General features: G+C 37.0%; 2 protein-coding genes across 4 annotated transcripts in view; one reads left to right on the forward strand and one right to left on the reverse strand.

The window, feature by feature from the left end:
• The window catches only part of GLIPR1 (GLI pathogenesis-related 1), a 19588-nt gene extending 7312 nt beyond the window's left edge, over positions 1-12276 (forward strand). Inside the window, exons 3-6 of one of the 2 annotated variants that reach the window (XM_011929363.1) lie at positions 2022-2134; positions 8140-8225; positions 11232-11258; positions 11362-11552. In XM_011929363.1, the coding sequence (XP_011784753.1) occupies positions 2022-2134; positions 8140-8225; positions 11232-11258; positions 11362-11516 (381 nt within the window). In that variant the 3' untranslated portion in view covers positions 11517-11552. Of the gene's footprint in view, positions 1-2021; positions 2135-8139; positions 8226-11231; positions 11259-11361 lie in introns of both variants that reach the window. The other variant, XM_011929364.1, reaches the window with a different exon arrangement.
• Positions 9450-24046, reverse strand: KRR1 (KRR1, small subunit (SSU) processome component, homolog (yeast)). Of its 2 annotated transcripts, XM_011929361.1 has the most exons (10): positions 23890-24046; positions 20702-20874; positions 19206-19340; positions 18894-19019; positions 18726-18809; positions 17609-17665; positions 16316-16486; positions 14339-14416; positions 14141-14234; positions 9450-12523 (listed from the first exon to the last, which is right to left on the reverse strand). In XM_011929361.1, the coding sequence occupies exons 1-10, from the start codon at positions 23972-23974 to the stop codon at positions 12381-12383; spliced, it is 1146 nt and encodes a 381-aa protein (XP_011784751.1). In that variant the 5' UTR covers positions 23975-24046; the 3' UTR covers positions 9450-12380. The 2 variants fall into 2 exon arrangements, with proteins under 2 accessions (XP_011784751.1, XP_011784752.1); XM_011929362.1 differs by lacking the exon at positions 16316-16486.
• Positions 24047-25053: the final 1007 nt, after the last annotated feature.

Here is a 25053-nt window from a genome sequence, read left to right on the forward strand (position 1 = left end):
GGTGGCGGGCGCCTGTGGTCCCAGCTACTTGGGAGCCTGAGGCAGGAGAATCGCTTGAACCTGGGAGGCGGAGGTGGTGGGTGAGCCGAGATCGCACCATTGCACTCCAGCCTGGGCAACTAGAGAGAAACTCTGTCTCAAAAAAAAAAAAAAAAAAAACCCACACCACCAAAATAGAATTGCTCTAGTTCCAACACCTGATACAGGGAGCGAATTTCATTTATTTTTAAAGTAAACTCTTCGTTTTCTGTAGCCACGTTGGCTTTGCTTTCAGTTTTGTCAATGGGTCAGCCCCACCCTAGGTTCACACAGGATGCTGCCCTCTGCTGGAGGACTCCAGACCAGCTCATCCCAGCTCTAGCTCCACCTCATTTCTTCAGAGAAAGGCACCGTACCACATATGTCCTTAGCATCTTTCACTTCCTATTGACAGTGGTCATACCCTCGCCTGATGAATTTCATGACTGCTTTTTTTCCTAAGTTTTGTGAATGTACCCACTGGTTCTAGCTCATTCATTTTTGTGTCCGCTGTATTTAGCACAGTTCTTATGACAAAATTGCTCAAAAACTTGAGTATAAAATAATTTAAAATGTAATTGGGTACTGCTGTAAAAAGGAGTGCATTTAATTGCTGGCTGTATCCACCTTTAAATACTCTTCTTTAGGCTTCTGTGACACCAAACACTCTTGGTCAAGATGGGCTATTTAATTTAATTTCTGGAGCCCATTGCAAAATGAAAATGTGGAATCTTTTGTTCAGAAAGCAACGGGAAAGCACCACTAAAGGTGCTAAACTATGTGACAGCACTGACCTAAACCAAGCATGGGGCTCTTTTGAGTGCTGGATCCCAGGTAACAGTACAGGTCTCTCTGTTCTTGGTTTCCCTCCTACATCACTGACCACTCCTTTTCAGTCTGTTTTGCAGGCTGGTTTTGTGTTTGCTCTCATTATCCCAGACTCTCATTTACTTGATCTATTATATTTGCCTGTGTGATTTAATCTTGCCCCATGTTTTCCAGATTTACATCTCTAGCCTTACCCTGTCCTCTGGACTGCAGCCACAAAGTCAATCTTCACTTGATGTCTATTAGGCATCTCAAAATCAACAAGTTCTGAACAAAACCCCTGCTCATGCTCCCACCTACCCTCCTCCTTCCCTAGTTTTCTCCATCTCAGTAAATGTTTCTCAGGCCCCAAACCAAAACCTTATCTCTTCCCCTTTTACCCTACACTCAAAACAAAAGCAAATCCTTTTAGCTTTACCTCTAAGCTGAGCCATGAACCTGATTCATTCTGGGGAACTCCACTGGCATCACCCATGTGTGAGTCACTATCTTTTCATTCTTGTACCATTGAAACAGCTTCCAAAATTACCTCTTTCCTGTTTCCCTTGCTCTTCTCAGTCTGTTCACCTCGTAACCACCAAAGTGATCTAAAACACGAAAAAGAACATAGCACTTACAAGAATCTCCGCGATCGGTTTCTCTGCCTTTGACCTCATTGCTTACAACTCTCCCCAACTCATCAGATCTTGGCTTCACTTGCTTTATTCGTGCCATTTTATAATGCCAAGCAAATTCCATCTCAGGGCCTTTCTCCCTGGTGTTCCGTCTGCTTGGAATGCTCTTCCTCCATTGTTTAAGTTTCCCCAATGTGTGTCCTGAGTGCTGCATCCTCATCATCCAAGTCTCAGTTCAAATGCATCCTCTTCAGAGATGTCTTCCCTGAACAACCAAGTTAAATCAGCACCACCTCACCAGCAATCACTCTCTATTGCATTACCCTGTTTTATTTCTTCATTGTACAGTCAAAAATTATCTTATCGTTTATTTCATACACTTCCTCCCCCCGAATAATAGTAACTACAGGTCTATCCAGCTGATTTCTGAACATCTAAACCTTCCTGGGTTTTAAGCACTGTAACTAGAGTGGATATACCTCACCATGTTTATGAAGACCTAGTCATACCCAATGTTTATCTTATAGTTTCTCTCTGTTAAAAATCCTTGTTTCCTTTCAGGTTGTTTGGGCAGATAGTTACAAAGTTGGCTGCGCAGTTCAACTTTGCCCTAAAGTTTCTGGCTTTGATGCTCTTTCCAATGGAGCACATTTTATATGCAACTACGGACCAGGGTAAGTGCCTGAATCAACCGGTTTATAGTAGACGCCCCCCAAAAAAACAAGAAAAAAATTATTTTAGCAGTATTCCTCTTCATTATAGAAAATCTGCATAATAAAGTATAAAGAAAAAATTAACATAACCCTTAATTCCTTTGCCCAGAGATATATTTCATTAACATTCTGGTACATTTTTCCTGGATAGAGAGAGAGAGTGTGTGCATCCTTTATATATACTATCTAAATACATAACGCACACATTCTTAAGAGTGGTAAGACTAAAATGTTTGTCAGGGACATAAATTGCATATGGTAATAAAATACCAAAGTGGAAGAACTGGTGTTATATTCATTGGTTTATTAAAACCTTGGCAATTTTATACAATTTTCAAAACAAATTCCTCAACTTATATAACCTATTTCATTTACTTTTGACGGTTGTTTTTATTTATCTATTTTTTTACTGTTTTATTTTTTTATTTTTTTTTATACTTTAAGTTCTAGGGTACAGGTGTATAATGTGCAGGTTTGTTACATATGTATACTTGTGCCATGTTGATGTGCTGCACCCATCAACTCGTCATTTACATCAGGTATAACTCCCAATGCAATCCTTCCCCCTTCCCCATAATAGGCCCCGGTGTGTGATGTTCCCCTTCCCGAGTCCAAGTGATCTCATTGTTCAGTTCCCACCTATGTGTGAGAACATGCGGTGTTTGGTTTTCTGTTCTTGCGATAGTTTGCTGAGAATGATGGTTTCCAGCTGCATCCATGTCCCAAAAGGACACAAACTCATCCTTTTTTATGGCTGCATAGTATTCCATGGTGTATATGTGCCACATTTTCTTAATCCAGTCTGTCACAGATGGACATTTGGGCTGATTCCAAGTCTTTGCTATTGTGAATAATGCCACAATGAACATACGTGTGCATGTGTCTTTATAGCAGCATGATTTATAATCCTTCGGGTATATACCCAGTAATGAGATGGCTGGGTCATATGGTACTTCTAGTTCTAGATCCTTGAGGAATCGCCATACTGTTTTCCATAATGGTTGAACTAGTTTTACAATCCTTGACAGTTGTTTTTAAAACAGATACTTGTTCCCACTTTGGGAAACAGGGAAAACACCTTCCTTCTGCTTTCTTTAAACTTACATATGTGTGCCTGTGTCATACACATATTTAGAAAACTGATCATACTGAAAATATACATTTTCTATTTTTCACTTAAAATTATGCTGTGAAAATTTTCCCCTTATCAAAATTTTAAGTGATTTTAATCTTAAAAATGATAGATTGTTTATATAATGCTTACAATGCTCTCAGTACTGTTAAAGTGCTTCACATATATTCATCTTCACTAAAAGTTTATGAGATGGGTCCTATTACTACCCATTTGGCAAATAAGAACGGCAAGGCACACACGTGATGAGCAACCTCACCAAAGTCCTACAGTTAGTGATTATCACTGATGGACTTTGATCTGGCTGTCTGGCTCGAGTCCATGCTCTTGATGGTACCACAACAGTTTATCCTGTTGAAGAATTTAGATTGTTCACTATATTTTCTTTTAATATATGAACAACCTTGTACATTTAATCTTCAGTCACTTCTATTTCCCTGTAATTCCTTAAGATACTAGCATGTAAAGACTGTGACCATTTTTGCTTTAAGTACATATTGCCAAATTACATTCCACCATTCTATCAATTTGTATTCCATCATCAGTACTAGGTATTATAATTTTTTAGTATTTTCTAATTTGATGGAAATGGCATTTCATTTGTTTTCTTTTGCATCTCTGTGATTACTAGTAATTACAAATTTCTTCACATAATTGTCTATTTATATTCCTCTTACTGTGAACCATGTAAGCTAACCATTTTTCTACTAGTTTTTCTTATTTATAAAAGTTGTTTATATTTTGGCCGGGCACAGTGGCTCAAGCCTGTAATCCCAGCACTTTGGGAGGCCGAAACGGGTGGATCACGAGGTCAGGAGATGGAGACCATCCTGGTTAACACGGTGAAACCCCGTCTCTACTAAAAATACAAAAACTAGCCGGGTGAGGTGGCGGGCGCCTGTGGTCCCAGCTACTTGGGAGGCTGAGGCAGGAGAATGGCGTAAACCCGGAAGGCAGAGCTTGCAGTGAGCTGAGATCTGGCCACTGCACTCCAGTCCGGGCGACAGAGCGAGACTCCGCCTCAAAAAAAAAAAAAAAAGTTGTTTATATTTTAAAGTTTTTTCAACCATTTGCAGTATATATAACGATCTTTAATTTGTTGCCTTTGAATTTTTTGATTCCTGGAGATTGGCTGAAAGCAAGCCATTTCCCTGAAGTAATGTGCAGAAGACATACTCAATATTCTGACTGAGTGCTGTAGGTATGAAGGAGGAGACAAACCAAGCGTCATTCAGAAGATGACAGCTTTGACTGAATATCTCAGAGTTGGAAAATAAAGAAAACCCAGAAAAAACTAGACAATGCCAGTTAGACAAATTCAGTTAGTGGTAAATTTTCATAGGACTTTTTTTTTTTTTTTTTTTGAGACCAGGGTCTCTCACTCTGTCACCCAGGCTAGATGGAGTACAATGGCTTGCTAATGGTTCACTGCAGCCTTAACTTCCCAGGCTCAAGCAATCCTCCCAACTCAGCCTTCCTAGTACCTGAGACTACAGGTACACGCCACCATGCCCAGCTAATTTTTCGCAGAGACAGAGTTTTGCCATATTGCCCAGGTTGGTCTCCAACTTCTGGGCTCAAGTGATTCACCTGCCTCAGCCTCCCAGAGTGCTGGGATTACATGCATGAGCCACCACACCTGGCCTCATATGACATTTTTAATGGTTAAGATACAGTTAATTTACTGTGTGACAAATTAACTCTGAATCTGTTTAATCTCCAGTAGATCAGGATAACAGCACCTACCACTTAGAGTAGCTGTGAAAGTGACAAGAGAAGGCTTTGTAAAATACCAGGTATATATAATGCTTGGCAATGGTGAATGTTTTATAAGTGTTCATGATTTTTATTCATTATGTCAAAGTACAAATGTAAATTTTCCTGGTTTAGACTCACTTATCTTCAGAGTTATAAACAATATTAAATTATAAAACTTATAACCAAAGTTATAATGCTTCCATAAAGACTAACTTCAAATATTCATTTATTCAACAAATATTTGTTTACTGAGCTTTAAAGGAGAATAAGGCAGTCTCTGCCTTTATGAGAGTAGTATTTATGGGGCAAACAGATAATAAAAATACAAATAAAATAACTGCATCATTTTAGGGGCAATTAGGGGCAATTATAAATAATACTGTAATAGAAACTTTCAATAGGAAAGGCCCCTATTTAAAATAATCAGGGAAGGGCTTCCTGTGATATATTTAAGCTTAGCCATGAAGAATGAGAAGGAATCAGGCATAAGAACTTCTGCAACAGCTGTCTAGTGGAGAAAAGAACAGCAAAACTTCCGTGAAGAAAAGTTTGGCAAGCTTAAATCACAGAAACCGGTGCCCTCGGTCTGCTAAACAGATGAAACGGGGGGAGGAAGGCAGTGCAGACCTAGCGGGAACTTTTAGATCACGGCAAAGTTTACATAAGAAGCCATTCAAGTATATTAAGCAGGGGAGGGATGAGACTTTTAAATTTGGAGATCAGTCTGGATGGAAAATGGATTAGAAGAGCAGAAAAGGTAAAACAGAGACCAGTTAGGAATGTCCTCATTTCCCTTTGCCCTCTGAGGTATTCTTTTCCTATATACAAAAAAAAAGTTGTAGGCCCCCATTCCACATAATCTTAGGAAGTCCAGTATCCTCCTCAGTATTTCTGAGGATACCTTAGAATGGGGGCTAGGATGCTTAATCTTCCCGTTGCCTGTAACACTCTCCTCCTCATTTCCCCTGGGCACCATGAACAAGGGTATGGTGTATAACAGTTCTTTACTCAGAGTGGATTAGTGGAGGAGAGGATTATAGCACAGAAGAGGAAATAACTTTGACCACAAGATAGTGAAGATAGTACCAATGTGCTTAGGCCATCACTGCCTTAGGGACCCTTACCCATATTTATCTTTTTCTTTAAAGATTCGTCTTCTGTCTTCCCCTGGGTGCCAGAACCCCAACCCTCTTCTCTCTCAGGCTGCCAGGGAAAACACTGAAATATCCTGTTGCTTTATTGTGCTGAATACTTTAGTTCCCACAGTCTTAATGACTCCCATCTAGACAAATCCAGGCCTTTCCAGTAGCATGTTTCTCCCGAGATGAATACTACCATTTCCATAGACCGCACCAACTGTCTTGGTTTTTAGCTTATTTTTAAGTAGGATTTTTTACCTTTTCCTTTACAGTTTGGAATGCACAACTAAGTATCATAAATGATTTTATTAAAACCATTCTAGAGCTTAAACCACTTAATAAATACTGTGCTTATTAACAATGAAAGACATTCCAATTATTAATGTCTATTTTGGACTTCTTTTGAAATTGCTATCAGAATTGCTACTATATTACCTTTTTTCCATGGCGGAGAGTAAGCACAGGACAAATTTAATTTCTGAAGCAACTTAAAATTTGGAGCAAAATGAGATAAGAACATATATTTGGGGTTGGAAATAAGGTGTCGTTATAAAGTTGTGTGTCTAAGGTGAGAGTTCTCAACTTTGGAGGTAATTGTAGAGTATTGGGGAAAGGAGGGCCATAAACTTCGATTAGAAAAAAATTGTTTTATTTTTATTTTCACTAACCTCTATTAAAAATAATATTTCCTTTCATTATGAATGAAGACAACACTCCACCGTCATATTAGCAATCAATGTGATCCGACTTAGCAGTATCATCTTTGTGAATATCATATTTTCATACCATATTTCAGTTGCTGCAGAGATCTCAAAATACAGTTTATGTTCATCACTACTTTGAAACTAATAGCCCCCCGGTAGATCTTAATAGAGAAGCACATATTACTTTATCACAAATCTTGTTTTAAATATTTTGATAACTATTTCAATTTAATTGGTTTCCTTTATAATCCTATGTATTTTATGCATTTAACAACAAACTATGTTAAGAAAGAGCCCATAGGCTTCACCAGACTGCCAAAGGGTACAATTACACAAAAAAAGTTTAGAACTTTTTCCAAAAGCAGAGTTCCAAAAAAATTTAGTGCATTGGCAGGTTCACTGAGATAAATGTGCAGCCTCTCACCATTACTACTATGAGGATATTTATGGGGATATAAAATGCTTGGATATTATTTCCCTTTCTAGTCTGTGACTTTGGTCAATTAATTACACTCTGTAACTCAGCCTCTAGCTATATAATGGGGATAAATAGATAACAGGAACTTCCTCATAGGGTTTTTGTGAAGATTATTTCATTCAAGGTTGTTTAGAACAAAGACAAACACATGGTGAGTGCTCACTAATTAGTAGCTATTATTCATATTACATCTTGTATGTGAAAACAATTTGCACTTTAGAAATTCCCCCATACCATTATTTATTATTTTTTTGGAGGGCACCAGCCAAATGGCTCCTATCCAGGGAAAATTATGGATGGTTGACCAACTGAGAAGATTGAATGTGGGTCACCAGAGCTTTTCTAAGATGGACAGTTTTTTGAATGGCAGTAATCATATAGGCCAGAGGGTAGGTAAAGAGAGGGAGCACAGCCCTGGAGTTAAATCCAGGTTTCCTCTGACTCTGAAATGTGTAAGTTGTGATTAAAGGCATCTTACATCTTTTGTCTCATCTGTAAAACAAACAGTAACTTCCTCCCAGAGCTGTCACAATTAAATGGGGTACAGATTAAAACAGGTTCATAGACATAGGTACATAGAATGAACTCTGCAAATATTAGCAGCTGTCCATTTCTGCCTTCCTGTCCTCACTTCTATGACCAACTCTGAACCTTTGTACTTTACTATTCTTCTGGATTTATTTAAAGATTCATAGTAAATTACAATTTTAAAAAACTGAAAAACTCCTAATGGACATCCTTCTTCTACTTTACAGAGGCAATTACCCAACTTGGCCATATAAGAGAGGAGCCACCTGCAGTGCCTGCCCCAATAATGACAAGTGTTTGGACAATCTCTGTGGTGAGTAAAAGGAACAATCTACCAATAGAATAATGTAACAGTAACATGTAACTTTCTACAGAATTAACAGTGAAACCATGTTTTATCCTAACGGCTATCTTCAAGGAAACTGGCATCAAGTAGCAATTAAACCAATGGCTTACTGTTCTAGGAATACGTTTAAGATAAATTTAAATGTGAAAATCACATTCTTTTTATTTAGTTCTCATTGGTCAAAAAAAAAAAACTGTCAGAAACTGTAGACTAAGATTCCTAAGATTTGTTAATTTCAGCCAGATCAGAAGTTAAGTAAAACAGGTCATCCAAACAAACAGAATTCTCTTTTTTTTTTTTTTTTTTTTGAGACGGAGTCTTGCTCTGTCACCCAGGCTGGAGTGCAATGGTGCAATCTCAGCTCACTGCAACCTCCATCTCATGGGTTCAGGCGATCCTCCTGCCTCAGCCTCCCAAGTAGCAGGGATTACCACGCCACCATGCCCAGCCTGGCCACATGGTAAAACTCCCCTCTACTAAAAATACAAAAACTAGCTGGGTGTGGTGGTGGGCCCCTGTAATCCCAGCTACTCAGGAGGCTGAGGCAGGAGAATCACTTGAGCCCGGGAGGTGGAGGTTGCAGCGAGCAGAGATCATGCCACTGCACTCCAGCCTGGGTGACACAGTGAGGGTCTATGTCCAAAAAATGAAAATAAAGCTGCAACATGGCACTTTTTATTAGCCAGATAGCATTTAATGAAGAAGTGTAGAACCTGCATGCAGGTAAATTTCCAAGGATGTTTTACTAAACAGCCAAGCAAAATTTTGCTTTGTGATTTTGAAATATTAGTAATTGGCCAAGAGTTTACTTGTGGTTCTTGTTCTAGATACAAGCCCTTCCATCCCAGTATGTTTTTATTTTTACCATGGTGTGAAGGGGAAACTTCTATTAAACTGTGCAAATCCTGTGGTACTTTTGTGTCCATATTTGTAACAAACTTGAACTCAGAGCAGCCGGGCTAGAGTAGGGTGCTTAGAATAGAGGAAGGACAGAGTGGGCCAAGTTTCACTGCGTGAAATTTAGTTTGGAAAGAAGTGTTCCATTGCTCACATGTTTTCTAAGGTCCCTTCCAGGCCTAAAATTATAAAATTTTACCTATTAAACTGCTTGTTCTCCTCCTTCCCATTTAATATTGAATACTTATCTTTACACACAATAGTACTTTTGCAAAGTTTTCTGAGCCATTTTTCTCCCAGTCCATTCTTTATTTCACTCATATCACTCCTGTGAAGGAAACTCAGTTAACATGTAGCCACAATGCAGCTAATATCAAGGTATCAACATATATTCACTGAATTCTTCTTTTCACATTGCTGTAGCCCCTCAAAACATATATATATTTCTTCCCTCCAAGTTAATCAGTATACATAAGGGCTAAAACTTTGGATTTTAGAACCAGTATGCCAAGTTTCGGTGCAATTTCCAGTTCGACCACTGTGACTTTGGGCAAGTTTCTGCTTCTATTTTTTCAATGAAACAGTCCAATGAAAAAAATAAGTTTCCCTTTAAAAATTTAGGCAATTAGTAACACTACCACCACCACAATGACAAAAATACTTCTGGTTTTAGCTTTTGATCTTTGGTGATCTAACTTGAGATGATCTTTAATCTTGGGGAGTAACATTTAGAAGATTAAAGCTTTAGTCCAATAATGAAAACCCTTGGACTCTTGAGAAAACACATGCTAACTTGTGTTTATAAGATGTGAAACTCGTTACTCATTTATTTCAGATAAGTGCTCTTACAGATTGATCTTGTCACTAATTTCCTATTCTCAAAGTTAGATTTATGTAATTTGTTTTCATGTAACTTTAGGCTTACTTGAAAGTATTCTACTCTTCGCACTAATACTGAATAAGTAAGATGTGACTAAAAAACTTAAGGATCACCATTTGACCTTTTATAAGGTCTGATGAAGGTAAAGGTTAGAAGATAAAAGCTTTTATTTAACAGATTCCATCTCAGACAAATTATGGCTAGCACTGGAGCATAAATTCCTTCATGGTCTCCTAGATACTGCTGGTAGTTCAACAAATACCCTTGGACGCCAAATCAGGACTGTTTTAAAAATGTGCTGGGCATAGTAGTGGTACATCAGATGATTTTAGCTAGTTCACAGATGTACATTTGTTTCAGTAGTTGAATACTGAACATTTAAAATATATATATATATAAGAAAAAATAACTAGAACATCACACTCTTGATTTCATGGACTAACTGCCAAGAAAAGTGAGGGTAGCATCTTTACAGTAATTCACCACAGACAAAGCCTACTCACAGGTATGAAGACCAGGGATGCTCACAAGTGCCCAGAGGACCAGATGATTGATGGGTTCTACCACGAGCATCTATTAGCGACTGCTGCAGAACTGCTGTGGAAAAGGTTTCTATTTCATAAAAGAAAGTATCCAGAAGGCTAAAGGCAGTTGTGGAATTTATTTCTTCCCAGTGCTCTGAATGTCAAAATTTGAATAAAGCTCAGGGAAAGGAGCGGTGTAATTAATGACTTGATAGCCAAACATCGTAATGATGAGTTAGTGACATACTAGACTGGATGAAAGAGAGGTCACTGTCTTTTTATTATGGACTCATCATAAACAGTATCACTCTTCTCAGGAAGAAACTTATTTTTAGAAATATATTTTAATAAATTTCTCACATTATTTCTAATATTTTTTATTTTTTAAATTATATTACCTGCTAGTTACATGTAAAGTGATTTTCCATTTATAGTAATGGTATAGTTTCCTTTCTATAAAAGGTTTATAAAGTTTATATAAAAAGTCAACTTAAAAATACCAAGTTGATTCAGTCAGTTCAAAAAATTTTGAATAAACTCGGAAAGTCACTGCAATAAAGCCAAGACCAAAGCCAGTTAATGGTTACAATTAAAGATTTAGCTTTTTAAAATAAAACCCTCACCTGTATGAACCCTTTTAATTTTTTTTCTTTCTTCTCCCTAATTTTACAGTTAACCAACAGCGAGATCAAGTCAAACGTATGTACATCAATCTTAAATTGTTTCATTAAGAGCTATGTGAATTCTGTCAGTGCATTATGAAGAACAATGTCTAAGAGGATATTCTATGTTTGTTTCACAGGTTACTACTCTGTTGTGCATCCAGGCTGGCCCATATATCCACGTAACAGATACACTTCTCTCTTTCTCATTGTTAATTCAGTAATTCTGATACTGTCTGTCATAATTACCATTTTGGTACAGCACAAGTACCCTAATTTAGTTCTTTTGGACTAATACAATCCAGGAAAGAAAAAACCCAAATATCAACCTTATTCAAATATGGCTTTTTTTTTTTAACCAATAACAGTGAATAACAATTAGGTGTAATTCTATTTTAAAACATTTCAGAAAAAAGTATATGTTGCAGCCATACTCTTACTCAAAAGAAGAAACTTCCTAACTATCAGATAAACTCATCTTTACTTCCCACTTTTCTATAAATAAGCATTGTTTGCAGGTTGCCACAGGTGGACTTTCAGTAAGTAACCTAACCCATGTTTCAGCTTCTAAATCTGCAAAATGAGCAAGGTACAGTAGCACTTGTTAAGGTGATTCTTAGTAACTCCGGTAGCCATTATTACTTTTTGCACGCTGCTTCGACTCTAAATATCTGGTTTTCCCTGTTCTCTTGCAACCTGATGTCTTTCTGGTTTACCACTTCCCCAGATTCAGAACAGAGGAGTAACTAGGGGATCTGATTTTAGAGGCCTTATTTTTCTGTTCATGGACTGTTAAAAGTAAAACCAAATTTTCAAAAGGGATAAACCTAAATATTTGTTTGTTATCATTAAAGGGAGCATCAAATGCTAGGACATCATTATATCTGAAGACTAACCAATGGCATCAGACACTGGATTTAATGGATAATCACAATGGTCGTAATGTATACAAAGACATATATATACCACTTTCATATACCACTTTCTAGTAAAAAATTTTCAAAAAACACAGTAATAATTTATAAAGAACACTCTTCTATGAACAACCACCACCAAAACAAAACCCTCAGAAAATTTCTCACAAATAAGGCAACTAATGCCCGGTATCTCAAAATCCTTTACAAAAGGAGATAGTTCTAGTCAAGGAGTTTGGGGTATGTTACTTTTTTTTCTTCTTTTTCTTTTCATCTGCCTCCATCTTCAGTGCAATTTCTTCAGCTGTAAGAGCTCCCAGTTTCTTATTCTTTGCTTTCTTAACCTTTTCCTTGATGCTGGCCACATCAATTTTAGTTTCAGTAGAAGCTAGACAAATTAAAAGCACAATACATGTAACACTTTAGATGTTACCAAGTAAAACAAAGAATATATTTTAAAGCAGTAACTTCAGAGTCCCCTTATAATTGAAAAATCACAGTATAAAATATAAAAACACCTGCCTAAAGGAGTCAGAAATTTATTCAGACTAATAAAACCATAAAATACTTTAATACATAAAAATGGCATGATTGATTGAACCAATTACTGGATTATTACTTTTTATTAACCAATTACTATATTAAGACTATTTCCTTAAATCCTACTTCAGACTAAATTATTTTACCTACATTCTTTTCCACATTTTGGAACTTTTGAGTCCTCATTATTTTCCATCTTGCACATTAAAATAATTTACATGTATCCCTTCTCAGTAAGTTTAATCAGCTAACCATAAGCTACAGGTCAAAATCTACTTCCTCTAATACCAACACAAAAACTTAAAGTTTTCCAAATATTAATTCAATGAATGACTAATAGTATTCTATTTAACAAGAGTTTGCTGTATTTAACAACATTTTGGTAATAAAGACAATTTGGGCATATTTGGAAGTTCCCCTAACAGGACCCAACTATCTAATCAATGACAAAAATAGGAGCAAAATAGAGAAAGGAAGCAGTGAAAAAGAATGCAACTTTTTCTTACTATTCAAACATCATAATGTACAAACTATCCAGCAACCTGAGAAGCACAGAGAGTTAAAGCCTCCACCGTGTGCAGAAACTACATTAGGTTAACTAGCTATTGAGTACCTTCAAAGCACTCAACTGACAGGTTGTACAAACTGGAAATTATAATACTTATGACATTTTTACCTTTCATATAACCAATAATCTACCACAGAATACAGTATTTTTAAAACTATTAACAAGCAATATGTTAGATAATGTATTATATCTGTTTCTGACCAAGTCTGTACAATATTGCTGGGGGGCCCTCTCCCCTCAGTGTCACCGTTCACTTTGGAGGGTTACTTTGGGAAGAGGACAAGTGTTACCACAGGGGGGAAAAAATGCAGAAGAGGAGAGGATGCATCAGAATGAGACTAGAAATGTTATGAGAATGTTTTCTCTTAGTGTCTTTTAAATACTAGGTTAGTGGGAAAGTGATTGCGGTTTCTGCCATTTAAAAACCACTATCACTTTCACACTAATAAATAGCTCCTGAATAAGACCTGTCAGTGTCCTTTAGTCCAAAGTGATGAGAAATCCATGTTACCAATATAGAAGCCAAACTCTAAGCCAAAATCACAGAAAGAGAAGAAAAAGTACAACTTCTGATAATTCCTCTTTGAGAGGCATGACAGCAGAGCTCAGGGATCGTCTCGCTTGCATTTCTACAGAAGACATACTGGCTGCCCTGGGTTTGTATCTTTCACAACAAACAGTCTTTCCTAAGCACAGACCAGAGGTCAGGAGAGGATTGTCAATCCAGTTTGCAATGAAACAGGCATTGGCTGCCTCTAGTCCTTAGGATCAGTAATTAATGAAATGCTAAGAGAACTGATGAAAACATATGATTATTTCTTAAAGAGATTCAGACAAATTCACTATGGGTTTACTTTTCATAATTAATAAAGACTTTTACATCACAGAAAGCATTACCTTCCTTAGGTTTCACAACTGGTTTTTCTTTAGGTGGAATAAATGCTTTGTTTCTTTCCTCTTGTTTCTTACTGATGGCTTCTGCTTGTTTAGCCTACATTAGTAAATAAAAAATACATTAGTTAAATGTATTTATAGTTAAATAATTCAAGTATCTATGAACTTTGCTATTAATGTTGTGAGCTAGACATAAAGTACCTTTATTGCTTCCATTTTCTGCCGCTTCTTCTGATTCGCCTTCAAGAAGTATTCACCACTAGCCAATTCTTTATCAATCTGTTGAAAACAGTATTTACAATTACATCAGAAATAATGTAGAGGAGAAGTCATGTCCTAAGCAAGTCACAATATCCTTAGGGTAAACACAATGGGGTCAAACTGATGTATTAATAAAAATGATAGTGACATAAAGGAAGCAGAGTCTAAGCTGAGGGGAATACATACACAAAAGTGTGGAGGTAGGAAAGCACCTCCACGGAATACAACCCAGAGGAGTTCAGGGATACGGTATGGAAAGTCACTGATTCAGGAAAGTGTGAGAAGAAACTGGAGAGAGAGTTTTGGGAAAATTTGAAAAGCTTCAATGGCAGACAAAGTAGGAGGGATAAGATTTAGAAATGATTGTGGGTTTCCGAGAAGACTGAAAAGACCAAAGCACAATTTTAATGGAGAGCAATGAGGAATAGATGAGAGCCTGGAATAAACGTAGTGGCATGCAGAATAAAAGCCAGAACGATCAGGAATTGGTGACTAATTAGCAAAAGCAACAGCTTGTTCATTCAATATACAGCCAACATGTAAAATGTGCATAACCGACCTGTCTCCCACTTATACAGCATTATTATATCTAAGGCACTGTTCTAAGCTCTTTACAATTATTCATTTAATCCTCATTAACGATTCTTTAAGAGAGGTATTATCATTACTCCCATTTTAGGTATGGGGAAACTTAAGTACAGATGAGATAAATAACTTGCCCAGTCACATAATGAATAAGTAAGAACAAGTCAATCGAGACATCACTGTTTCAAGAAGCTTACACAGCTAAGGAAGAAAGATAAGTCAATTAACTCCAAGAAAGGGTCATAAGAAGTAAGGCAGCTGTTATGGAAGCATGCTTTAATGACTGCATCACTCTCCTTTCCCTGCAACTACTATCAACTTCCTCCATGATCCAACACTTCCATTGTTTTTTCACTATGATCATCATTTTTCCCATCAATCATCAAATCTTCCTTGAAAGACTCCAAACATGGTTGTGGAAAAAAGAGACATAGAAATCAGTGAGTTCACATGCTGAGCAGAAGTAGAAAGGGAAGGCTTTAGGATATAGCCAAGGAAGGGAATAATGAAGCAAGAACCCCCAGGAGATAGGTGAAGATGGAATTCAAAGAACACACAGAAAAGGCTGATGCAGGCGGAAGAAAACACAGACGTGAGAGAAGAGGAAACAGAAAAGGGTTCTTATCTAGTGGTCTCAAATATTTCAATAAAATGCAAAGTCATATGCTAAATGTGGAAGGGCACTGAGAGAATTAAGAGGAAACATGAATTTTGAATGAATTTAATCCAAAGATGAAACTTTCTCTAACCTAAGTTGGTAGCCACGTTATAGGGAAGAAGTCAAGTTTTTAGACTGATCCAAGTTTTAGAGTTTTGCTGAGAAGGTGTGACAGAAGTAAAAAGGGGCATGAATCAAAACAATGATGTGCAAGAACAAAATGGCAACTGGGCATGGTGGGAAAGGAAATGAAGCAGAAGACAGCTGACAAAATGGAAAGGAATTATAACTTAGAAAAACGGTGGGTGTTACAATTTAAGATTTCAGAACTAGAACAATCATAGAGCATACAGTCACAAGAATGTTGCCAAAGCAGAGAAAAGAGTACTGCAGACTAAATTGTTGAACTTTTATCCATGGAACATTTACAGTGGCTACAGGGACACAAACCGCCTGAATGCAGTTTATAATCAATGTGAAGGCCCCACTGCACACCCCCATGCACGCAACTCAAAATACACCTATTTATATTTACCCTCAGTTTCTTATAGCTCTGCACACATACACGCAATATAGATACACATATCCCACCTGAAACAACCTTCAATAAAGTTTCCGACCAAATACACTAAAATAGATTTCCCTTCATATAAAGTTCAACATCTAGTACTAACCTGACTTTCTGGCTGTGGTGGTGGGAATGGCGTATATTCTTTCTTAACAGTTTTTTTCTTTGGTTCCTTGCGTTTATTCACATTTTTATGTTTGAACTGCGGCAAAAATCTCTCCCAACTTTGTGATCGTAATTCGGAATCTTTTGCCAGCTCTCTCTTAATCATTAAGCTCTTTAGTCATGCAACAAAGTAAAAATTTTTACTTTCCAAAGTCACACATTTATCAAACTCAGACATAAATATTGCTTCTATAAATAATAAAAGAAACAGTTCCTAGTTCCTTTGGTGAAATTAAACCAATCACATAAGGAAAAAGATAAGTTATCACAAACATGTATAATTATTAGAAAACCATTAGAAATTTAATTACAAAATGCAGAATTGTTAAATGAGATGAAAATAAAACTGACTTTTCAACTATTATTTCATTAAAACATTTATAATTCAACTTATAAAAGCAGGGAGGGTTCTTAATTAGCTGATATTCTCTGCAAGCAGGAAGTTTTCAGTAGCAACTGAAACATCATAGAAAAAGACAAAAGTAAACTTTCTCATGATTACAGAAAACCAATACTTTCACATTTCCCTATTCCATTTAAATTTTAGACCTTGGAACATCAGAGGATACAAACCAGGGATCAGACATATAGCTTTGTTTTTATCTACAATATCCCAGTGTAACTCAAAATCACTTTCCCCCTAATCTAACAGTGACTTCATAACTTAAGTTCATCAAATTTAAGTGGATTGCTCAACAAACCCATCATAAAATAGTTCTATAGTTCTATATACCATGGTTACATTTCCAAGAATAATCAAACTTTGTGCACACTGGGATATAATGGATCTCTCTCAAAGGGGCTACAATTTGAGTGTTAAATTCAAAAAAAGGTTTTAATGCAACATGAGATATTCCAGATTGTAATAGAAAAAGGCAGAATTCTGAAAGATCATATCTTTAAATATATGGGTGCATAATCTAAGAAAACTGCATTGATATGATCTACAACAAATTCTGTGAAGCTTATTTTCATTGATTAGAACTATATAACACATTACACACTATCCCCTTCAGTAGTTTTCACACTGTGCTCCATAGAGAGCTTCCAAGAAGTACCTACAAAACTGGGGTCGAGTTAAGTAGGCTGAATTCTACCCCTAATTTACCCAAAATAGCTCTGCTTTATCTGTTTGTGCATTAGAATTTCATAAAACATTTAATTTCAAGAAAGGATTCTGTAGCTAAAAGAAGCATGATAATCACTGGTACAGTTACATATAATTACCACTCACTTTAATGTTATAAATTGGATGAATATTCTTCATAGTATCTAGGACTACTTTTCTAACCTGAAATTTGCAAAGAAAAATGAATTAGTCACAAGGATTTTAATGAGCTATGGAGAAGAGGATAAATACTGCAAAATATCTAATCAGGTAATGGGTATCAAGTTAAATAATTTAATTAAATAATTAATCTAGACCTTTCATAGAGGCAGTCAAACCTCCCTTGAATACAATACAGTTTCTCAATTACTGCTAAAATGTAGCACAGAGAACTAATACAACACTGTATAGCAACGTGATTTAGGAAGAAGAGGGCTGGAATACAAGGACTGCCACTGCATACAGGAAGGTCACTTTCCTGTTCCAGCTTTCTCATTTGTAATATAAAGATAAAATCATATACCTCAAGACTCTATTGTAAGAATTAAATATTTTAAAGACTTTATAAAACTAAAGTATTCAATATACTTAATTATTGCTCCATGAGAAAAGAGCAGACAATTTATGACAAAAAGGGCCAATAGGATTACTATTAAAGGCCCTGGAAAGGAAGCACAACCTCACAAGCCAGATCCAGACAGTAACAGTACCAAAAGGAGTTAACAGAAATAGCATTTGCTCCACAGATTTTCTCACATTTACAAAGTTAAAATGTTCATGAAAAGTTATTAAACATTATACTAAAATTCAAACAAAAGAAAATATATCTTGAAGAAAAGTTTTCAGAGTGTGACCTCTACTGGCTGTATACACTACTGCAAATAACTGGATTTTTGCTCAATTTTCCCGTCATTTGGGCATATGTGACTATTCCATGTTTTTCATGTTTTACAGACTGAAGATCTCAAATGCTCATTTAAATGTTATAGTGGGAGGAGTAATAGTGTGTGGACCTTCTAATTCAGAAATGGATGTCTCGATAGTTGCCAAAGTTGGCCAAAACATGTTAGGGTCCAGAAATGATGATTCCCTTGAATTATATGACATAACAAGTATTTACTAATGGGAAATCAAAGCACATTCTAAAACAATAAAATTATAAAGCATTATCCAATAAACTATATTATAACCAAATTATTTGTTCTCTGCTGAAAATGAATTGAGGATAATACATAGTTCTCACCTCTTTTAAGCCACTAAAAGGTCCAATGGCTGAAACTGTGTTTCCCTGAACCATAACGTAACAATTAGTTAAGAGTTCCAATGCCTGTATCAAGAGATCAGGTTAAAATTCATTACTCTGAAAAATTATTAAGGGAGAGACTCAAGTTTTCCACTAATAAAAAAATACCTTCAATGTAGATCCTTTGGGACCAATAAGCCGTTGTCTTCGTTTTACAAATCTCTCTTTATTCCTTACTAAAGAACCTATTTTAATGATGTCACATGCAACATCATCCTGAAGAATTCGTACTGCCTTTTGCAAAACAAACAAACAAAAAGACATTATCAATAGTTTTTACAATTACATTTATTTCCCAAGCCCATGCTATTGGTATCTAAGCACAAATACGAAAACTTGATGGTGGAAGGAGGAAAAGACGGGATGTTATAGGTTAACACTGATGCAAACAAAGCAAAGTCTCTGTAATTTTAGATTTACCTGTTCAAATGAAACACTCCTTGCTAACAGTTTTATCAGATCTCTTGCCCTAATGATGATATATGGATCAAAAGTCTTCTTTGTAGTACAAACAGTCATGCTGCCTTCGATCAGGTCCAGGGTTGCATTAACATGCTACAAAAGGAAAGAGCAAACAAGCAGTTGTCTAAAAATGAGTTTATTTTTAGATAAATATAAAGCCTACCCTAACCAACCTATTAATTTCTGTCACCTCTCAATTCCTATCAATTACTTCCCTGAAGAAGCTAGGTAGTTAAGTATAAATAATGAATACTCGATTACTTTCACATTTTACAGACTATAAGAAACTGGAGCAATTGAAACCATTTACACTTGGTTTTAGAATACTTTGTACCCACTGGAATACAGATTGCCTCTAATTTTAAAATTATAAATGAAACAAATGGGGTCATACTTAAAATCTGACTAAGATAAAAATCTAAAGCTGTACAGCTTCCCTATTCTGGACCCAGCTCCAGTCTACCATCTGCTCCATTGGGTAAGAATTGCTTTCAAACTTTTTTTCTAGCTAATCAGGGGACTAAATACTAAGTAAAAGCAAATTAACATAGTTTCAGAAAAAAGCAATGATTAGAAAACTTAAGCATTAACTTTCAACAGGAAAAAACAGATTTCAACAAAGCAAATTAAAATTCTATTTTCTCACTTGTGAGCATAATCTCAAAAATATTTCAACATACTTAAGTGTTGAACAATTCAATATATGGTTGGGTCTCTATGAGTTTACAAAAAAAAAAAAAAAAGAGCTCAATCCCAGACGCAGCTATAAAACACAACCTGCAGCTTGCTGAGCCACCTTCACCCACAATGGCACCACCAACTCCAGAGCAGTCCCACAGTAAGAAACACATTTTACATCACAACCTAATAAATGTACACACACACACACATATACTACTAAGCCAATGTGAAAAAAAACATACTTTTACCATGCGATATGTCATTTTCTAAAGGCTCCTTATAGCCATTAAATTGACTTCTCAATATACTAATGGGTTTCAATACCCAGTTTGGAAAAAAAAAAAAATGCAGTTATCTAGGGGCATAGCATCAGCAATAAACATGGAAAAGCTGGACACATCCACATCTTCCGTTTAAGATGAAAAGTAATCCAATTAGAAACACGACTCAGCTCAGACTGGGACAGATACATGACAACTATCATGGCCTGGAGCAGGCATTCTGAAATTGGGACTTCACAGGTGAATTTCAGACAGTTGTGAAGCTCCTGAAATATTAAAGGTATGCAAATTTTTCAAAGTAATTTATTACTCATAAAATTAAAAACAAATGAACATTAGGTAAGAAGAAAACGTACCTAAATAGTTTAAAATACCAAAGGAACCAAAGGAACCAGCTATGTTAGCACCATTAAAAAAATCAGCATACATACACTTAAAGGCATAAGCAAGAGCAAAGTCTCAAATAAATGTATTATTATAAGATACACATACATGTTCATTCAAGGCTTTCTGCACCAATGGCCAACACTCTTTCAGGTAAGCTTCTCTGTACTTTGGGAACAAAGTTGCGAAACTGCTCTCCTCCAAAAGTCCTCTGGGATTGTCCTCTTTGGAAAAAGCTGGTTCCTTCCAACCATCGGGAACAGTAAGGAGTTCTGACTCATCTACAGAAAGGAAAAAATTTATACATCACATTTTAACTATCTTTTGGACACTTTATGAACATCCTATGCACATATTCACAAGCTTTCCAGTACTCCTTGCATTTCCTTTTCCCCGCTTTTTATATGATTCAAGAGTCGAAGAACATTCCTCTGTCATTATCAATTCACTGTATTAAAATTATCTGTACACACTTCAGTTGCCTCATAAGACAAAGTTCCTTAAGAGCAGAATCCCTCTTCATGCCAGTTGGCATATGCCAGACACACAGTAGGCACTCCAGAAACGTGTACTGCATTACACTATCATAAAACTGAAGATCTCAATGCCATTTTGTTTAGTATTCTAAATATAATTAACCTTTCTGACTTTCCTGGAGTGTATGGAACCTGGGTGTGTGTGTTTGTATACAACTTCTGAAAGAGGATTCTACTTTATCTTTCAGTTAATAATCTCTGGTAATTATAGATTTTCCTAAGCGTTTTGAATGCCTTATTTCCACATGCCTTTCATACCTATAAAAGGTAGAATCTGTATTATTATTCTCATTTTACAGAAGATGGTCTAAAAAGGCTAAGAGACTTGCCTAAGGGAGCACAAAGCTGACTCAGCCTGGGACTCCTTTCACTACAAGAAAATGCCTAAGGGCCATAAATTATCTTCTGAATCATGTATTTTAAAAACTTGGTACTGAATTTTAAGAACTCCTTAAATTCAACAGCTATACTCTAATTCAGTTACACTAAAAGGTATGCTCCATAGACTTGCAGTATCAGCATAAACTGTTAAGTCTGTCAGAAATGCAATTATTGGGCCCCACTCCAGACCTACTGAATCAGAATCTCTTCGACGAGGGACAGAAGTCTGTGTTTTACCGTGCTCAACAGGAGACTCTTAAGCACAGTAAAATTTGAAAAGCAGGGCATTACCCTATGTTATCAACCTCAGACAGGTAAACTTTCTGCTTATACTCACATCCACTTTAGTATTTCTATTTCTGGTTCAAATCACAGACAATTGGCTAGTCTTCATATAAAGGACGCTCCAATGTTCTTTAAAGAACACAAATTCCACAAAAGTGATTACTTATATATCATTTACATTTTTTTTAAGACAGGGCCTCGCTCTGTCACCCAGGCTGGAGTGCAGTGGCTCCATCCCAGCTCACTGCAGCCTGGACCTCCTGGACTCAAGTGATCTATTCTCTTGCCTCAGCCTCACAAGTAGCTGGTACTACTTGTGAGGCTGATTAATTTTTGTATTTTTTTTTTTTGTAGGGAAAGGGTTTTGCCATGTTGCCCAGGCTCGTCTCCTGGGCTCAAGCAATCCCCCCTCCTCAGCTTGCCAAAGTGCTGGGATTGTAGGCATGAGTCACTGCAACTGGTTACTTACAATGCTTACCTGACCAAGTCCCTATCCAATTTAAACACTTCAAAGGCTATGGATCAATTTTTGTAAAGTCCCCACTACAACCTCAGAAAAAAAACTGACAAAAGAAATACACAGGATTTTCACAATTAAGGAAGCCCCAAAACATGTGAAAAGATAGGCAACCTCATAGGTGACCAGAAAATGGAAATTAAAACTGCAACCAGATCCCATTTCACACCTACCAAAATGACAGAAATTCAAAATTCAGATAACACCATGTATTCATATGAATGTAAGGCAATGAGAACTTTCGTCCACTGCTAGTGGGAACAAAACTGACACTAGCACTTTGGAAAAAGGTTAGCATTACTTACACACACCCTACACTTCAGTGGTTCCAATTCTATGTTCACATCCTAAAGAAACCCTTGAACACGTTAACCAGAAGACATGTACAAAGATGTTTTAGCAGTACTGTTTATAATTGCAAGCAATAGGAACAATCCAAATGTCCACCAATTGTAAAATGAAAAAAAAAAAAAATTGGGGTATTTTCATACAAGGAAACACCACATAACAGTGAAAAGACTAAAACTACACCTACAAGTATCACCCTGTTTGAAAAACAAAGCTAAATCTAAGACACAGAAAAATGCATACGGTCCACTTTCACGTATATAAAATTTAAAAAGAGCCAAAATTAAGCCACTTCGTGACTACAAGAAGAGGAAGAGAATGCAACACAATTCAGAGTGGTTACTTCTGATACAGGAAAAGAGAATATGATCTGATAAGTGCACGTAAGGGTTTGAGGAGTACGGTAATGGCTCTATTTTACTTAACAGTCTGAATGCTAGTTTCCTGCATGGTTTTATTAAACTATATGTAAGTTGTATCCTCTGCTATGTAAGTTACATAATCATTTAATGAGCAACAACAAAGAAACCTTGAATACTTTCCCAATGCATCTAAATTGAGAGTTCAATGTTTTTAACACTTCCTATGAGCCTGGTTGAACAGATCCCCAGGCTATTTCTGACTTTTCTGTCATTCATACTGAAGAAAACGGGTAAAACCAGACTACAACGCAGGAGTTAACAATTAAAAGGTAGCACAACCTAAAGAGTAACGGCTGTGTCGTCTAGTATTTTAGCAATCTGACAAACAAGAATTGATAAATCTTTCAAAATGTCTTTACTGACAAACTAGAGCTAAGGACATGTCAGATAGCTCCTTTCCCCATATCTCACCCCATTATCAGAGTCCACTCCTGTATATCAGAACTACCTGCTCCCACCTCACCCTATTCCTCATTCCCTCAATGACTTTCAGTCCCCTGTAGGCTACAAGGTTCCGCGGCGCCCTCGGCATTTTCTTAACACTCATCCTTTTACAGAAGACGTATTCCGCAACGGCTTCGCTTTGGGGACCCTTTAGCAAAAGGAATGAATTAGGAACACGTGGGTGGCATCATATCGGCCAGTCGTTCCTGTGGGCCCGGCCAACAATCTTTTCAGCCATTATTCTGGTACTCAAATACACAGCACAGGCTCCAGGTGGTTTTATAAGTCCACAAGCAACGAGAAAAAAAAAAATCGCAATTCAACGTCCACAAACCCCAGCCTTCGGTTCCCACATAACATCACCTTGGTTCTCCGGCTTTGGCTTCTGGTTACGATATTCACTTTTTCCAGCCCCTTTTTCTCGCCGCTCTAACGAGGGAGACGCCATTTTCAAGCTGGCTTCCGGTGACGCCGGAAATGAACCTCTTCTGAAATCCTACCGGCTGAAACGCCTGCACTCAAAATGAGTTCCGCGGAACTCAGACGAGGAGAGCTGCGCAGTCTCCGTGCGTACGTGCGTTAAAGCCCGCGCTTTTACACACACCGGAGCTTCTCCTACGTGGCCAATGAAGAGCTGGAGACTTTCTCCCAGTATGCACTGCAACCATGGAGTTTGCGTACTGGGACTTGTAGTTTAGCAGGCGGTATAGGCAAATTGGACACTGCTTCATCCGCAGTTTCCTCGTGGCCTCACGGTCTAACCTGGACCACCGGAGTGCGGAGTGCGACCAGCCTGTCATTGATGTCATTCATTCTTTGGATGAAAATTTATATGTTGGCCAAATATGCACTACATGTTGGGAGGAAGTACAAATATGAGAATACAATGTATATTGGGCCTCCACTGTAAGAAGTGACAGGAATAGCTACTATTTATTGTGAGAATGCTTTGTTTCAGTACTTTCTGTACATTATTTCTAATTTTATTTTATTTATTTATTTATTTATTTTGAGACAGAGTCTCGCTCTGTTACCGGGGCTGGAGTGCAGTGGCCGGATCTCGGCTCACTGCAAGCTCCGCCTCCCGGGTTTACCCCATTCTCCTGCCTCAGCCTCCCAAGTAGCTGGGACTACAGGCGCCCCCCACCTCGCCCGGCTAGATTTTTGTATTTTTTAGTAGAGACGGGGTTTCACCGTGTTAAAAACAATGACCAAATTAAACTTTCCAAAGTTGTTTCTGATAGTAATCTTCCCGAGTGTTGGTATTTCTCTTTCTAAGTCAGAGGGATGGTAATTCAACATTCTGACGTTTCTGAAGTATTTCAACTAGCCTAAGATTTCTCAACATCTCCACTCGTTTTCTACTCCCAACATTGCATAGGGCTAAGATGTGTAGAGAGGTTCATCACTGACTACAAATAACTACACTTTCAGAAGTATAAAAGTTTCGACATGCCAAAGACAAGATTTTTTTAAATTATTGATTTTATTGCTTGCATTTCTAAAATTTTCTGCAGCAAATAGGGA

Source organism: Colobus angolensis, unplaced genomic scaffold, assembly GCF_000951035.1.
Source record: "Colobus angolensis palliatus isolate OR3802 unplaced genomic scaffold, Cang.pa_1.0 Scaffold80, whole genome shotgun sequence".
Taxonomy (NCBI): Eukaryota; Metazoa; Chordata; class Mammalia; order Primates; family Cercopithecidae; genus Colobus; species Colobus angolensis.

What these genes read in the sequence shown, in the direction of transcription:
- KRR1 (XM_011929361.1), bottom strand. Translation starts at nt 23,974, where the DNA reads ATGGCGTCTCCCTCGTTAGAGCGGCGAGAAAAAGGGGCTGGAAAAAGT. An exon ending in CCAAAGGATCTACATTGAAG is followed by an intron (nt 18,810 to 18,893) that starts GTATTTTTTTAT and finishes CTCTTGATACAG; the next exon opens with GCATTGGAACTCTTAACTAA. An exon ending in AGAAAATGGAAGCAATAAAG is followed by an intron (nt 14,235 to 14,338) that starts GTACTTTATGTC and finishes TTACTAATGTAG; the next exon opens with GCTAAACAAGCAGAAGCCAT.